The following is a 16157-nucleotide window of genomic DNA, read 5'->3' on the forward strand; positions in this document are numbered from 1 at the left end:
GTTCTGTTAGGCTATGCTATGTTGTGTTTTGTTATGCTATGCTATGTTGTGTTTTGTTATGCTATGCTATGTTTTGTTTTGTTATGTTATGCTAGGTTTTGCTATGCTTTGCAATGCTATGTTTTGTTATGTATGCTATGTTTTGTTGTGTTTTGTTATGCTATGCTTTGTTTTTAGTTATGTTATGCTATGCTTTGTTATGTTATGCTATGTTTTGTTCTGCTATGTGTTGTTGTGTTTTGTTATGTTATGCTATGTTATGTTATGCTATGCTATGTTTCGTTTTGCTATCCTATGCTTTGTTATGCTATGCTATGTTTTGTTGGGTTTTGCTATGATTTGTTATGCTATGTTGTGTTGTGTTTTATTATGCTATGCTTTGTTTTGCTATGCTATGTTTTGTTATGCTATGTTTTGCTATGCTATGCTTTGTTATACTATGTTTTGTTATGCTAAGCTTTGTTTTGTTATGCTATGCTATGCTATGCTATGTTGTGTTTGGTTATGCTACGCTATGTTTTGTTGTGTTTTCTTATGCTATGCTATGTTTTGCTATGCTTTGCAATGCTGTGTTTTGTTATGTATGCTGTTTTGTTGTGTTTAGTTATGCTATGCTATATTTTGTTGTGTTTTGCTATGTTTTGTTATGCTATGTTTTGTTATGTTATGCTGTTTTGTTGTGTTATGTTATGCTATGCTATGTTTTGTTTTACTATGCTATGTTTTGCTATTCTTTGTTATGTTATGCTATGGTTTGTTTTGTTATGCTATGCTAAGTTTTGCTGTGTTTTGCTATGTTTTGTTATGCTATGTTTTGTTCTGCTATGCTTTGTTTTATATTATGTTATGTTTTATTCTGCTATGTTTTGTTGTGTTATGTTATGCTATGCTATGTTTTGTTTTACTATGATATGTTTTGTTTTGCTAGGCTTTGTTATGTTATGCTTTGTTTTGTTATGCTATGTTTTGTTATGCTATGCTATGTTTTGTTGTGTTTTGTTATGCTATGCTGTGTTGTGTTGTGTTTTGCTATGCTATGTTTTGTTTTGTTATGCTATGTTTTGTTTTGCTATCCTATGCTTTGTTTTCTTATGCTGTGCTTTTACTATCCTTTGCTTTTGTTTGTTATGCTATGCTATGCTGTGTTTCGTTATGCTATGCTATGTTTTGTTATCCTATGCGGGTATGTGAGGGTATGTGAGGGTGTGTGAGTCTGTGTGAGGGTGAGTGAGGGTGGGTGGGTGAGGGTGTGTGAGGGTTTTTGAGGGTTTTTGAGGGTGATGGTGTGTAAGGGTGAGAGGGTGAGGGGGTGTGAGGGTGAGGGTGTGAGAGTGAGTGAGGGTGTGTGAGGGTGAGAGGGGGCGAGGGGGTGTGAGGGTGAGGGTGTGTGAGAGTGAGGGGGTGTGAGGGTGAGGGGGTGTGAGGGTGAGTGAGGGTGAGAGGGTGAGGGGGTGTGAGGGTGTGTGAGGGTATGTGAGGGGTGTGAGGGTTAGAGTGGGTGAGGGGGTGTGAGGGTGAGGGGGTGTGAGGGTGAGGGTGGTTGAGGGGTAGTGAGGGTGAGGGGTGTAAGGGGGGTGTGAGGGGGTGTGAGGGGGTGAGAGGGTGTGAGGCGGTGTGAGGGTGAGGGGGTGTGAGGGTGAGGGTGTGTGAGAGTGAGGGTGTGTGAGAGTGAGAAGGTGTGTGAAGGTGAGGGGGTGTGAGGGTGAGAGGGTGTGTGCGGGTGAGTGGGTGTGAGAGGGTGAGTGAGGGTGAGAGGGTGAGTGAGGGTGTGTGAGAGTGAGGGGGTGTGAGGGTGAGGAGGTGTGTGAGGGGTCAGGGGGTGTGAGGGGGTGAGGGCGAGTGAGGGGGGTGAGGGCGTGAGGGTGAGTGTCTCCAATGAATGTCGCTGCCTCGCCTTCTTTGAAAATGTTCAGTGCTGCAAATAGAGCATGCCGCCCTAATTATCACAGCATGAGGCCCCAAAGTGATGATTATCACAGCATGCAGAGAGGCGCCCCACACTGCTGGAGCACTCAACTGCACATTAATTATAGTTGAGTGTTCCAGCAGCCTGGGGCGCCTGTTGACATGCTGTGATAAGTGGGGTCTCATGCTGTGATAATTGTTACTTGCAGCGCACTATACTGATTGCAGCCCCTCCAGGACTCCCTGACCTGCCTCATGGTTGCCAAGGCAATATTTCTGAAAATATTGTCGTGCTACCGTAAGGCAGGTCATGGAGTCCTCAAGAGGCGGGATGCAGAGCAGACAAATCTGCTAAACAGGAGCTTTTTCCAATGGCAGGCCTCCGTTTCCAGAGGCCTGCCAATGGAAAAAAGGGGCGTGGCTTCAGGCCATACTGAAATCCCCTTGCTCACAATATCTCTTTCCCTGCAGCAGGGCCATGCCCTGCAATGCAGGCTTCGACCTAAAAAATGAAATGTGCTACTGGCTAAAGGGTAGGACTGTCTGAAGAGGTCACATGGCATTACCTTACTTGTCTTTTATGGAAGGCTCCTGAGGCCTGCACTTATGGAAGGCTCCTGAGGCCTGCACTTGAATATTTTCACTTGCTCAGTGATGGGTGATGTAGTGCTGCTTTAACCTACAGAGCAGTGCTTAATTTGTAAAAAAAAAAAAGTGCCAGGACGCAACTGCAGCACGTGACACCTATTGCCCCTGTCAACGCTATCAATTGCACTACCAACACAGCTATTAACCATCACACTCCTACACGTGTAAATATTCAGACTTGAGCGGCCGGTTTTAGTCATTTTTACAGTCTATTGAACAAATAAACTGTTGCTGTCCTCATCTCGAAGTTAGATATACAGCGCCACCATGTGACAGACTGTCATAAGTCCTGGTGTTGACAAATTAGTGTTGGTGTACAGCACTGGAAACCACAGGCTCAAATTAAGCACTGCTACAGAGTGAAGAGCGTTGGACAGCAGGGCTATGAAGAGTTAGCTGCTATAGTGAACAGTATCCAGGCAGTGCTTGGCAGTCAGTACAATGCAGGTCACTGCACTGAGGTGTGATGTGCTCCAAGCGAGACCCAGAATGCTCTACCAGCCGAGGGACTGCCCTGGGGCTATTGCTATCAACAAACTGCATCGAGACAAGTGGAATCAGAGGTAATAAGGCAGCTCCTGGAGCAAAGGCAGAGCTGGAGACTAAGAAGAGAGTACGGTTCAGCAAAAAGAAGTAAGCGGATAGGTTGGATAAGCTTGGGCTCTGCGTGCATTAAAGGTACGGGGATGGCACTGGACTCACCTCTTCCTGTAGCAGAGGAATCCAAACAGGATGAGGCCTGTTGTTATCAGTACAAGTCCGACAAGTATCAGAATAAGCATAAGAGCTGGATCTGCAGAGATAAAACACACCCTTAACACAAACACATTACTGTTTACCCCCTGAGTAAGAAGCATCACACACAGAGAGCAGGCTACTAACAATCAGACTGCAAAACAGGTAGGGCCGGGGCGGGCCGGTCATGTTAGCACTCAAGTTTCCCAGATCCATGTGTGAGTAGCTAATACATTCCAGGTTATAGCTCTGAATTCTGGTACTTGTAGTGCTGTTACAGTGACATGAAATGAACATGGACTATGCACACCACGGTGCAAACACAAATCCTGGACTTGATTCATGTAAGACCCTCAGCAACTTTGAAGCTCTGTGTCGGACATGCAGGACTTTGCCACAGTACGTTTGGCATTTCAGATGCTGATATGGACCAGTTAAAATAAGCGTAGCCTAGCAACCCTTTGACTCTCAGCTCTGCTATTGAGCATTGTCTAACCTCCTGCACTGTCCCACCTTTGGAACCAACCCACCCCTGGGCCTGACATTATCAATCGGAATGGTCTGTGCCGCCCACTGTCCCACACCTTGTGTCAATGACCTGTCCCTAGCATCTCCTTACTCCGCTGGTCCATCGTAACCCTTTCACAGGTCAGGACTCCTTGAATACCCAAAGGTTTTACAACTGACTCCGGTACTCGCTTTGCCCTGATATTATTCCAACATTACCTGCTCCATCCAAGTGGATTTCAACACTGGGGAAAGTGGAGTGCTCTAGAGGGACGCTGCTCACTGTGGAAATCTCTCTGGGGACCACATACACTGTAGACATAAAAACAAACAAGGAACGGAAGTCAGACACCTGGAAGAGCAGGCCTCAAACACCAAGAGACATTTAGATAATTGCTTACCTCCAAATGACCACTGACAAACAGCAGCTATTAGGAATTATAAGTTCTATTTCATTTAAGATGAATGCCAAGCTCTCCCCAGCACTTGCCTGGTTCCCTAGCATCCATCTAGCCTACTCATTGGGTATCTTTGGCCATGAAGGCTTGAATTGACCAGAATGGGTACCAGAGCATCAGCCGCAGCATAGATCAGAAATCCATGTCTGAAGCCCAACCAGGCCTGGAAGTTCTAGCCAAGTTATGTCACTAATTACCCAAGAAGCACCAGACAGGTCTTTAAAAGTCTTCCTGGCCTCTCCCAGGGTCATGGCCAAAGAAGCATTGCTAGGAAAGCAACCCTTTAAGAAGGGCATGGCAATGTAATTGAGGATGTTACCATTGTTCCATCTGACTAGTATCTGTGTGCGTCTGTTTTGTTTTCTGTTAGTTCATCCAAACATATATAACAACATTTGCCAGTTAGATCTTTTGATTTTTTTAATGCTGTTAGCTCTGAATATAATACACTAGCAGATAAAAGATTAAAAACTACATTGTTGTGAATAATTAGAAATGAAAAGGTTTCCGTTCAAAAAAATAAAAAATGAGACTGTCAATCAAACAGTAAAAAGATTTGAGGAATGGGAGTGTACCTCTGAATGTTTCAGTCATTCCCATTCTCTCTCTCTTCACTTCCCTTTGCAATCGCTCACTCTGTGCTACTCGCTTTTGCCTTTCTTTCCCCACATTTCTCTTTCTGTCTAGGGCCGTACTGGCCGTAGCGGGCACCGGGCGTTTCCATGGTGGGCCGCCAGAGTGTGTCTGTAACAAAATTGGCAGAATCCGGCCCTAGCAAACAGCTTGGCTGCACCCCTCTGACCCCTCAGGGTGGCCGGCCGAGCAGTTTGCCAGGGCCGGTTTCGGTTTCCAGACCAGCTCAGTTTCTGTCCCCCTCCATCTGCATGTCTCATACTTAATTTCCTTCCTCTTCATCACGGTCTTTCCACTCTCTCCTTTGACATGGAATTTGTTTCAGTTCGTACACTCTGGGAACCTTATCTTAAGTGTATGGAACACTTAACCTCTGCGCACTATTGCTGTTTGCGGAACACCGCTACACATTTATAAATGCTTTAACACTTGTAAGTTTCAAAAAATGTATTTATCAACATGTTTTAACAAAAAATCAATCCTCACTTTTTATAATGATAGTCAAATATGTTATCACATTTTAACACAAATATACAAAGTCTGAACAAAAGTTGGTCCGAATCTGGACTTTGGCGACTTGTCTTTTATGCCCAATGCATTTCGAGCTCACAAGAGCTCTTCGTCGGGGGCCTGTAAACTAAATATGACTCTGTAGATAAGCGGCGAAGGGTCACAGAACCCGGTGTTGAGCGTGTGTTTTTTCATACATCCACAGGAGGAGAGTGAGGATCGGGTGTTCAGAAGTTTTGTGTTTAAGCAAAGAGAGTAGACCGTTCAAGGTAAGACAGCTCCCGAGATTTCTGTTAACTAGCGGTGTAACGTCTCAGTGGAAGCCTTTGTCAGCTGTGGTTTGTTTAGTCCGTAATTTTCTTCCTTTTAGTTTGGATGAGCTCGTCTTGCTGCGACTTCAGTGAGTTCGTTTTCTTTCACTTTTTCACACACACAGTGGTGTTGGTGAAGGGTATTTTGAGTTGTAATGTTACCTGAATATATTCGTGATGAGTTGAATATTAATGAAGACTGTGATGTTCTGTAAAGATATATGAGTCCATTAATTGAAAATTATATTTAGTTTACAGGCGCCCGACGAAGAGCTCTTGTGAGCTCGAAATGCATTGGGCATAAACGACAAGTCGCCAAAGTCTAGATTCGGACCAACTTTTGTTCAGATTTTTTGAAACTTACAAGTGTTAAAGCATTTATAAATGTGTAGCGGTGTTCCGCAAACAGCAATAGTGCGCAGAGGTTAAGTGTTCCATACCCTTAAGATAAGGTTCCCAGAGTTTAGGCACGGTTAGGACATACGTGCTACCTCAGCAGCACGCTTGGAGTATAATTGAGGAAAGCTAAAGCTAGTTGAGACTTTTTGAGTGAAAAAGGAGTGCTCCTCTCACCTTTAATTCAGTTCGTACACTACCATCTCTCAACACATCTCCCCACCACACGTTCACACCTTCCCGACACACACAGGTGAACATTAATGGTGGGCAAAAACCTTTCGTTCAATCAGTGGTAAGTGGGTGCAAAACTGGAGAAATTCTGCCATTTCTGCATGCACCGCCTCTGCCCTAGTTGAGCAAGCATTGGCAAAGCCAATAGGTCTCGCCTATGCAAGAGCTATTAACTTTGCTAACGTGTTTAAGCCATGTTGTATACAAGCGTGAATGCTATTCATGGCTAAACGTTAGTAGTGCAAAGGAGAGTGCCATGGCATGGAGTGTCATAGCATAGAGTGCTATAGAATGGCACAGAAACGCCACCAACTCATCCGCGCCACCAAGAAAACTGCATTCATGGAACGACTGGACAACAACGCACACAACAGCAAAGAACTCTTCAACATCGTCAAAGAGCTCTCCAACCCCAACGCCGGAAACAACGACATCACCCCTTCGCAAGACCTCTGCAACTCCCTCGCCTCCTACTTCCACAACAAGATCGCGGACATACACAACAGCTTCAGCACTCAACCGACGAACACCACGAACGAACCACCGCCCCCCCACCACCACCCTCCGCGCCTGGACTCCGATCAGCGCCGAAGACACCGTCCGCACGATGAACTCCATCCACTCCGGATCTCCGACCGACCCCTGCCCTCACCACGTCTTCAACAAGGCCGACGCTGTCATCGCACCCCACCTGCGGGACATCATCAACACCTCCTTCGACACCGCTACCTTCCCGGAGAGCTGGAAGCACGCCAAACTCAGCGCTCTACTCAAGAAGCCATCGGCTGACCCCACCGACCTCAAAAACTACCGCCCCATCTCGCTGCTCCCGTTTCCTGCTAAAGTCATCGAGGAGACCGTCAACAAGCAGCTGGCCGCCTTCCTCGAGACAAACGGATCCCTCGACCCCTCGCAGTCTGGCTTCCGGGCCAACCACAGCACAGAGACCGCCCTGATCGCAGTCACCGATGACATCCGAGCGCTGCTCGACAACGGAGAAACAGCGGCCCTCATCCTCCTCGACCTCTCCGCGGCCTTCGACACTGTCTGCCATCGTACCCCAGTACAATGCCTCAGCAACGTCGGAGTCCAGGAGAAGGCACTGGAGTGGATCATCTCCTTCCTTGCCGGAAGGACACAGAGAGTCCGCCTCCCTCCGTTCAGATCTGAAGCCACCGAAGTCATCTGCGGCGTCCCTCAAGGCTCCTCGCTCAGTCCAACCCTCTTCAACATCTACATGAGCCCCCTCGCAGACATCGCACGCCAGCACCACCTCAACATCATCTCCTACGCCGACGACACCCAGCTGATCCTCTCCCTTACCAACGACCCTGCCACCGCCAGAGCCAACCTTCACGAAGGGATGAAAGAGGTAGCCGAATGGATGAAGAACAGCCGCCTGAAACTGAACTCAGATAAGACGGAAGTCCTCATCCTGGGATCCTCACCCGCCGCTTGGGACGACTCCTGGTGGCCCCCCGCCCTAGGCAGCGCACCCAAACCAACAGACCACGCACGCAACCTGGGCTTCATCCTGGACTCCTCCCTCTCCATGACCAGACAAGTCAACGCCGTCTCCTCGTCGTGCTTCAACATCCTGCGCATGCTACGTAAGATCTTCCGGTTGGTCCCCACCGAGACCAGGAAGACGGTCACCCAGGCCCTCGTCACCAGCCGTCTGGACTACGGCAACACCCTCTACGCCGGAACCACCGCCAAACTCCAGAAGAGACTCCAGCGGATCCAGAACGCCTCAGCACGACTCATCCTGGACATCCCCCGTCGCAGCCACATCTCCGGACACCTGAGAGATCTGCATCGGCTCCCGGTCAACAAGAGAATCACCTTCCGTCTCCTCACCCACGCACACAAAGCCCTACACAGCCAAGGCCCAGGATACCTCAACAGCCGCCTCAACTTCTACGCTCCCAAACGCCAGCTTCGATCGAACAGCCACGCCCTCACCGCCGTCCCCCGCATCCGTAGAGCCACCACAGGGGGACGGTCCTTCTCCTACCTCGCGGCCAAGACATGGAACTCCCTCCTCACCCACCTCCGCCTGACCCAGGACCACCTCGCCTTCAGGAAGCAACTCAAGACCTGGTTGTTCGAGCAGTAGCAGATCCCCCCCCCCCCCGCCCCTTCCCCCCCCAGCGCCTTGAGACCCTCTGGGTAAGTAGTGCGCTATATAAATGCAATGATTGATTGATTGATTGACAGAGTGTCGTGGAGTGGCATAGAAGCGTAGAGTGGCATAGATTGTAGTGTGGTAACAGAGTGGCATAGAGGGAGTTGAGTAGAGTGTCACAGAACGGAGTAGGTTGTCATAGAGTGGAATGGCAGAGTGAAGTAGAGTGTCGTAGGGTGGAGTGGCACAGAGTGTCATGGAGTAGTGTTTTGTATAATAGAGTAGAGTATAGTGGAATGGGGAGGGAGATACGAAAACTGTCATGGATTAGAGTGTTGTGGAGTGGCATAGAGTGGAGAAGTTTAGAGTACAGAGGTGAAGAGTCCAGCATAGATTGCAGTGGCATGGTTTAAGAATGGAGTAGAGTGGCAGCATGCAGTGGTGTACAGTAGATTGTTTCAGAGTATAGTGGAGTGGTGTGGAGGGGTGTAGGGTAGTGGCTTAGAGTGGATTGGCATAGAGTGAAGTGCTGTAGAGTAGAGTCGTGCAGTGGCGTACAGTGCATAGGCGTGGAGTACAGTAGAGTAGTGCTGAATAGAGTGCAGTGGCATAGAGTACATTGGTGCAGAAAAGAGTGGCATAGAGATCAGCGGCATAGTACTGTTGCAGAGTAGAGTGTTGAAGAGAACAGTGGTGTATAGTAAAGTGGCATAGAGTGGTGCAGAGTAGACGGGGTAGAGAGCAGTGGCTTAGTGTACAGTGGTGCACAGTAGAACAGAGTGCTGACGAGTGAAGTGATGCAGAGTAGATTGGTGTAGAGTGCAATGACAAAGTGCACAGTTGAGTAAAGTGTAGAATGCATTGACATAGAGTGCAGTGGTTAGAGCAGAATGGCACAGAGTCGAGTGGCGTGCAGTGGAATGGTGCAACCTAGACTGCAGTTGCGAACAGTGTAGTGGCGTAGGAGTAGGCACTTGGACACTGAGTTTGCCACTTGCCTTTGGCCTCTAGTTCCTGCTTGTTCCAGACTGATCCAGTGACATCGCAGCTGCCCAGGTTTTCCCACTGGGGTTGCCCCAACTGGGTTTTCCCACTCATCGTTCTTCTTGCCAACAGAAGCCCTACCCACCACCATACGACCTACTTAATGCAGGTCGCAGCGCAACCACATCAGTAGGCACCTGGACACCCTGCTTGCCACTTGCCTGTGGCCTCCAGTTCCTGCTTGATCCAGAATGATCTAGTGAGACCGCAACTGATCGGGTTTTCCTGCTGCGCTTTTCCCAACCAGATTTTCCCTCATCTCAACTTCCCGGCAACAGAAGCCCCTCCCACCCCAGGACCTACTTAATACAGGCCACAGCACGACTGCGCAGCAGACGTGCCCCTGTCACACGGAAGGCATGCCAAAGACAAACCCGTCCGCGGCTGGACCGGGCCCAGTGCCACAATTCCTGGCCCTACCACCCCCGAAGATAGACCATCTTTGAGCTGTACAGCCTCGACCCCGGATGCTACAACAAACACTGCCACCTCGCCGACCCACACTCCATGGTAGGACCTTTCACCTGCACCCACTGCCACTGCACAGACACCAGCCCCACCCCGAACACACTACAGACACCACTTGAACAAAAACACCAACTCACATTCACCTTTCTCAACACGCTCACTATGCAAGCATTCCACTGAATTATGGAACTCATCACCATACTCGCACCAGATATTGTCTTCCTCACTCAGACCTGGCTCCACCCTGGGCATTGCCAAAGCGATCCCATATGGATATAAAATCACTCACTAGGACCGAACCAACAAGCCAAGAGGAGAAACAGCCATCATTCACAAAGAGAACATACTGTGTCCCACCACCATCGATAACACCACCACACCCATGAAACAGCTCAACTCCAAGCTCCACACGGATGACAAGACAACCATCAGAGGCACCCTTGCATACTGACCCCCAGGACCGCACTCCAGCTTGTGCAACACCATCACAGACTTCATTGCGTCCCTAGCTTTAGATTCCAAGGACAACATCTTCCTCGGTGACCTAAATTTCCACATCGACGACCCAAACAACAAAAACATCACACACCTCCTCAACAGTATGAGCAGCCTCGGAGTGACCCAGATGGTCCACGACCCTACACACACCGCAGGACACATGCTGGACCCAATTTACACCTCCAGCAACCGTATCAAATACAGCCATGCCACAGACATCACATTGATGGATCACTCCATTGTCCATTTCAGCATCTCCAGTCCCTGCACCACCACCCCCAAGGTGACCAATGCCCCTCACTGGAGGTGGAACAGAATCTCAGACCATCTGGGCAAACGCCTTCAACACCTCCAACCCTGCAACCACCACCAACCTCAAACAGGGAGTAAGAAACATCAACACCTACATCACCAATTGCGCAGACAGCATTGTCCCAATCAAGAGCAACATCCAGAGAAAATCCTCCAAAAAGGCCAGCTGGTACACCCAAGAGCTCAGAACAGCGAAACGAAACAGCAAGCAGTTGGAGAGGAAATGGTGCACCAGAAAGGACACCTCCAACAGGGCAGCCTTCAAGACCTCTCTCAACCTCTACTACTGCCTGCTGAAGGCAAAAAAAAAGACAACCATTGATGCATGCATCTAAACCAAGCACCTAAAACACCAAGGAACTTTTCGACATCGTTAAGGAATTCTCCCAGCAGGCTGCCAGTGAAAACAACACACCCTCACAGGAGCTGTGTGACAAACTTTGCCCACTTCTTCCATGACAAGATTGCAACCATACACACAAATGTCAAACCCAACCAACCCCAAAAACTACTGGACAATGTCACTGCTCCCATTCTCAGCGAAGGTACTGGAAAAGATCATAAACAATCAACTCATGACACACCTGGAGCAGAACTAGCTACTCGAAGTCTACCAATACGGTTTCCTAGCAATCATAGCACCGAACCCACCCTGATGGCAGCCACCAACAACATCCAAACCCTCCTTAACTGAGGAGAAACAGCAGCTTTGATTCTCCTCAACCTCTCAGCAGCATTTGACACCATGTCCCACAACACACTGATAGAAAGACTCCACCACATTGGCATTCAAGGGGACACACTCAGATGGATCACCTCCTTTCTCACCAAGGAGATCACCTGTGGCGTCCCCCAGGGCTCATCCCTCAGACCCACACTCTTCAGCTCATATATAATATTGTTGGCCTACATAATCGTCAGATCCCATGATCTCAACATAATTTCCTACTCAGATGACACCCAACACATCCTTTCACTCACTGACAACCGCACCACCACCAGACCAACTTACACAGATACATGACACACATCTGAGTGGATGAACAACAACTGCCTGCCGCTGAATACAGACAAGACGGAAGTACTGATCTTTGGCACCAGCAGTAACATATGGAATGACTCCTGGTGGCCATCAAACCTAGGACCCGCACTCACTCCCTCCAACCACGCCAGAAACCTCAGAATCATCATTGACAACAAGTTCACCATGAAATAACAGATCAACGCGATTTCTCCTCGCCTGCATCCTCACTACGGGCATGCTACGTAAGATCTTCAAGTCCCCGAACGCAAGACGCATCATGACACAAGCCCTCATCACCAAATGACAGGACTACATCAATGCCCTCAAAGGAGGAATCGCCACTCACCTCCTACAGACACTTCAGGCCATACAGAACGCCACAGCCAGACTCATCCTTGACTTTTCCTGACAAACCCACATCACACCCCACCTCAGGAAATTCCGCTGGCTCCTCATACAGAAGAGATTTCAATTCAAGCTGCTGACCCACACACACAGGGCTCTACACAAATAAGGACCTGCCTACATTAACCACCACCTTAACTTCCACCAATTGTCGGGAAGACTACACTCTGCCTTGCCCAAATTCCCCATATCTACTGAAGCAGAGGTAGAGGACCCTCCTTCTCCCACATCGCAGCAAAGACCTGGAAAGCTCCAGACCATCACCTCACTTCCGGTATTCCGAATGGGCCTCAAAACCTGGATATTCAAAAAAGACTTTGGGACCTGCAAGAGCCTGGCTCCTCAATCGGGTGTTTAGAAACGGGCTTTATAAATCCCAATTGATTGACAGATTGATAGTGTGGAGTAGAGTGCAGGGCGTAGAGAAGACTATTTCAGAGTAGAGTGAAGTGGTCTAGAGTGGAGTGGTGCACAGTAGAGGGTAGAGTGCTGTGGCGTAGAGGGTAGAGTACTGTGGATTGAGGGGAGTGGTGTAAAGTAGAGTGTAGTGGGCCAGAGTGCAGTGGTACAGAGTAGATTAGAGTGTTGTAGAGTGGATTGGTGTAGAGTGCACTGGTATAGAGTGGAGTGGTACAGAGTAGGGTGCACTGGCTTAGAGTGCAGTGGTGAAAAGTGCAGTGGTGCAGAGTAGAGTGGCATAGAGTGCATTGGCATAAAGTAGAGTGGTGCACAGTAGAGACGAGTAGAGTGGAGTAGCGTAGAGTGTAGTGGTGTAAAGTGCAGTATGTATGGTGTGGTAGCGCACTGCCATTACAGACAACATACCTTCAATTGAAATTACCATTAAATTTGCAGTTACATACGTTTTACTGATAAAAGTATGCAGTGCACAAATGGTAATGTGTGGAAATGTCATCACCTAGTGTATTGATTTGCTTTGATCGAATCCCACCACAGTTGAGAATCTTCAAAAGAAGATGCTGCATTTGAGCGGTTTATGAGACATTCTGAAATATATGGACAGTTAATTTCCAGACTTTTAAATTTTCTTGTGTGGTAGAAAAAAATAACATCCTAAAGCCTTCCTCCAGAACATCCCAAGCAGTCACCATGACTGTCACATTAATCCGCTCACTCTGAAATCAGAGAAATAAAGGTAAACATCATGCTCCTCCTCCCTCCACCCAGAAGACAGTGCCTGACATTTCACCTCTGCATTTGAATGACTGCAAATGTGAAAAGATAAGAACAAGATTTAAAGGCCTGTTTACAGAAATCGAGTACTCTGAAGAATACAGTAAACAAGGGATGGTCCATGGGTGGGAAACACTCAAGCTGGGCTGCTTAAAACAATTAAAGTCAATAAATAGAAACCAAGCAAATGTGAGTTACAAACCACAAAACCAATGGCTAGCAATTGGCGGCATGCATGCCCAGGGAATCTTTCTGAATGCCCCCAAGATGTCTTTAGTGAACCAGACACCTTCGCTGTTGGATGGGGTTTGATCTAAAACAAGCATTTACAATGCAATGGTTTTGCCTTTGTTCAAGTTAGAGCTATTGGCATTGCTCTTGACATTATTTTTATTTATGTTTTTTTTAACATAAATAAATGGCATTGTCATTTACAATGCCAATAGCTTAATCTCTCGCAAATGCCACACACAAACACCCACAGAGAGCCCCCCCACACACACACACAGCGCCCCCCCACACAACCACACAGCGCCCTCCACACATACACCCACACAGAGCCCCCCCCACACAGAGCAGAAGTATGCTACATTTAATGCGAGTCAAGAAAGATAATGCAAGTCAAAAATTGCCAACATGATGAATTACTTGATAAGTCACATTGGTTTGTCTTAAACTTGGATTCTACGGTCAGGAATGTTAAGACTTCCTGTTATGGGAGCTTTCCTCAATCACAGATACATTGAATCAGAATCCTCTATCTTTTACCACTGACTCACATGTGCAGATGATTCCCAAGAGGTTCTTTTGGATCAAGGTCCAAGTGATAGGAGAAGAACGCAAAATGACATGAACACCATAACCACAATTTCTCGCAATGTTTCCATGCTTGTAAGATGCAAATACTTTTCTTCTTCTCCAGGTATATTGTGCTTTGGTAGGGAGAAGAAAATGTAATCCAACCACCATCACTTAAGAGTTCTCTTGTTTATCCCCCAGACTGACCTAGATTTACGTACATAGATCTCGTTCAACGAACGACAGATGTTATTCTGCCAAATAAACATGTATACTGAATCCATGCAAGGTGGAAATGCTGACATCACTTGTGTTAACGCGCAGCCCGCTTCCCTCCAAACGTGAATAATGGTGTACACGAAACAGATATCTTAGGTACAATCACGATAGTCTTTCCCTCCCTGGTAAACTCTAACTACAACATGGAGAAGAAAATGCGCATTAGCAGGGTTGTTATGAATATGCTAGTCGACTCTGGAAACAAAAACTATAAACGATTAGGCAACAATAAAAAAAAAATGTGCATCCATTGAAGACAAGATGGGGTGCCAGGGGTTGCCTCTAACGTGCACGGCAGTCAGTTTGTAGACGGCAGCACATCTGCTCCGATCATTCAAGTCACAACAGGTGAAGAGCGGTTAAAAACTGCAAACCTGTTCACACTCCTAACCACAATGAAAGCGAAGACAGGTTTGTTTTATTAGCTGTCTCGGAGCTTTTGATCACAATGCTGCTGTTATTTAGCGATTATATAGCGCACAAACAAAAAGAAACCTGTTCAGCATCGAAGGACTTTCGATAGCCTGGGCACTAGGGAATGAATATTGATAATCCTCACAAGCAATAGTTCCAGGGTTTCTAAGCACAGGGTCAATGGTTTTTAGCATCTATACAGCAAACAGCCTGCTATGCTTTCGTTGGTCCAGGTGCCGCAGAAGGGGCATCAAGCTGAATGAGGCATGGAGACTGTCACGCCCGCCTTCTCCTCCCCACCCCGCCACGAATGATCCATTTTATGGAGTAATCGATATCTAGCGCTTGCTCGCCCTAGGAGTAAATAATCTGCGTCTTCGGACAGTGCTGCTAATTTAGGGTTTCACGTCAGAACCGATCTCTAAAACAACAGCGGGGCATCCCGTGTTTAGGAATGTAATCCTGGCTGAGAAAACGAAACCCCACCTCAGATGATCCGTGGGACCCTAGAGGTCAACAGCTCTGTCAAAGAATGAATGCACTCCCATAAAGATTCCTGTGCAACCCGTGCCTCAAAACAACTGCACTACCGTTTGCAGAGGTACCTGTCTGCATCAGTGACTGCAACCCTGACATGGTGAGTCCTATCCTACCCAAGTGAGTGCAATGTGGTTTGAGGCAGCGAGTCTGGCTGAGTCACTACAGCCCTGTACGAGAGGCTGCAATCCTCCCCCGGTTACTGTAATAACGCCCCATGGTTCAAACAAGAAGCAGCTAGAGATGCTCACGAGTAACAGGAGCAAGGATCCCTCAAGCTGGCCAGAGAAAAGAGGCATACACACGCACTGCATGGTACACAAAATCTATAGATAGAACAAACCAGGCAGCAAGCACGCTCAAAAACTTTGAACAAATGTAACACTAGGAAAGCGATTTGGAGACTTTCAGGAAGATATGGTTCTGACTGCGGCCCTGCCTGGATGAGGATAGTCCTGTCGGAGTGACTTGAATCAGCCTCACTGACGGCAATCCTATTCCACAGTCATCGACCCTACAACCAGGCAGCAAGCACGCTCAAAAACTTTGAACAAATGTAACACTAGGAAAGCGATTTGGAGACTTTCAGGAAGATATGGTTCTGACTGCGGCCCTGCCTGGATGAGGATAGTCCTGTCGGAGTGACTTGAATCAGCCTCACTGACGGCAATCCTATTCCACAGTCATCGACCCTACTTGCGCGCAGCAATACTACCAGA

The 16157-nt window shown here is 47.7% G+C and overlaps 1 protein-coding gene across 1 annotated transcript in view; it reads right to left on the reverse strand.

Moving 5' to 3' along the window:
* LOC147733006 (discoidin, CUB and LCCL domain-containing protein 1-like) overlaps positions 1-16157 on the reverse strand; it is a 250679-nt gene that overhangs the window by 45194 nt on the left and 189328 nt on the right. The window contains exons 11-12 of the mRNA XM_086957563.1: positions 4015-4107; positions 3256-3346 (exon numbers count right to left, since the gene is read on the reverse strand). Of these exons, the coding sequence (XP_086813689.1) occupies positions 3256-3346; positions 4015-4107 (184 nt within the window). The remainder of the gene's footprint in view (positions 1-3255; positions 3347-4014; positions 4108-16157) is intronic.

Source organism: Lissotriton vulgaris, chromosome 2_1 (genome assembly GCF_964263255.1).
Source record: "Lissotriton vulgaris chromosome 2_1, aLisVul1.2, whole genome shotgun sequence".
NCBI classification, from domain to species: Eukaryota; Metazoa; Chordata; class Amphibia; order Caudata; family Salamandridae; genus Lissotriton; species Lissotriton vulgaris.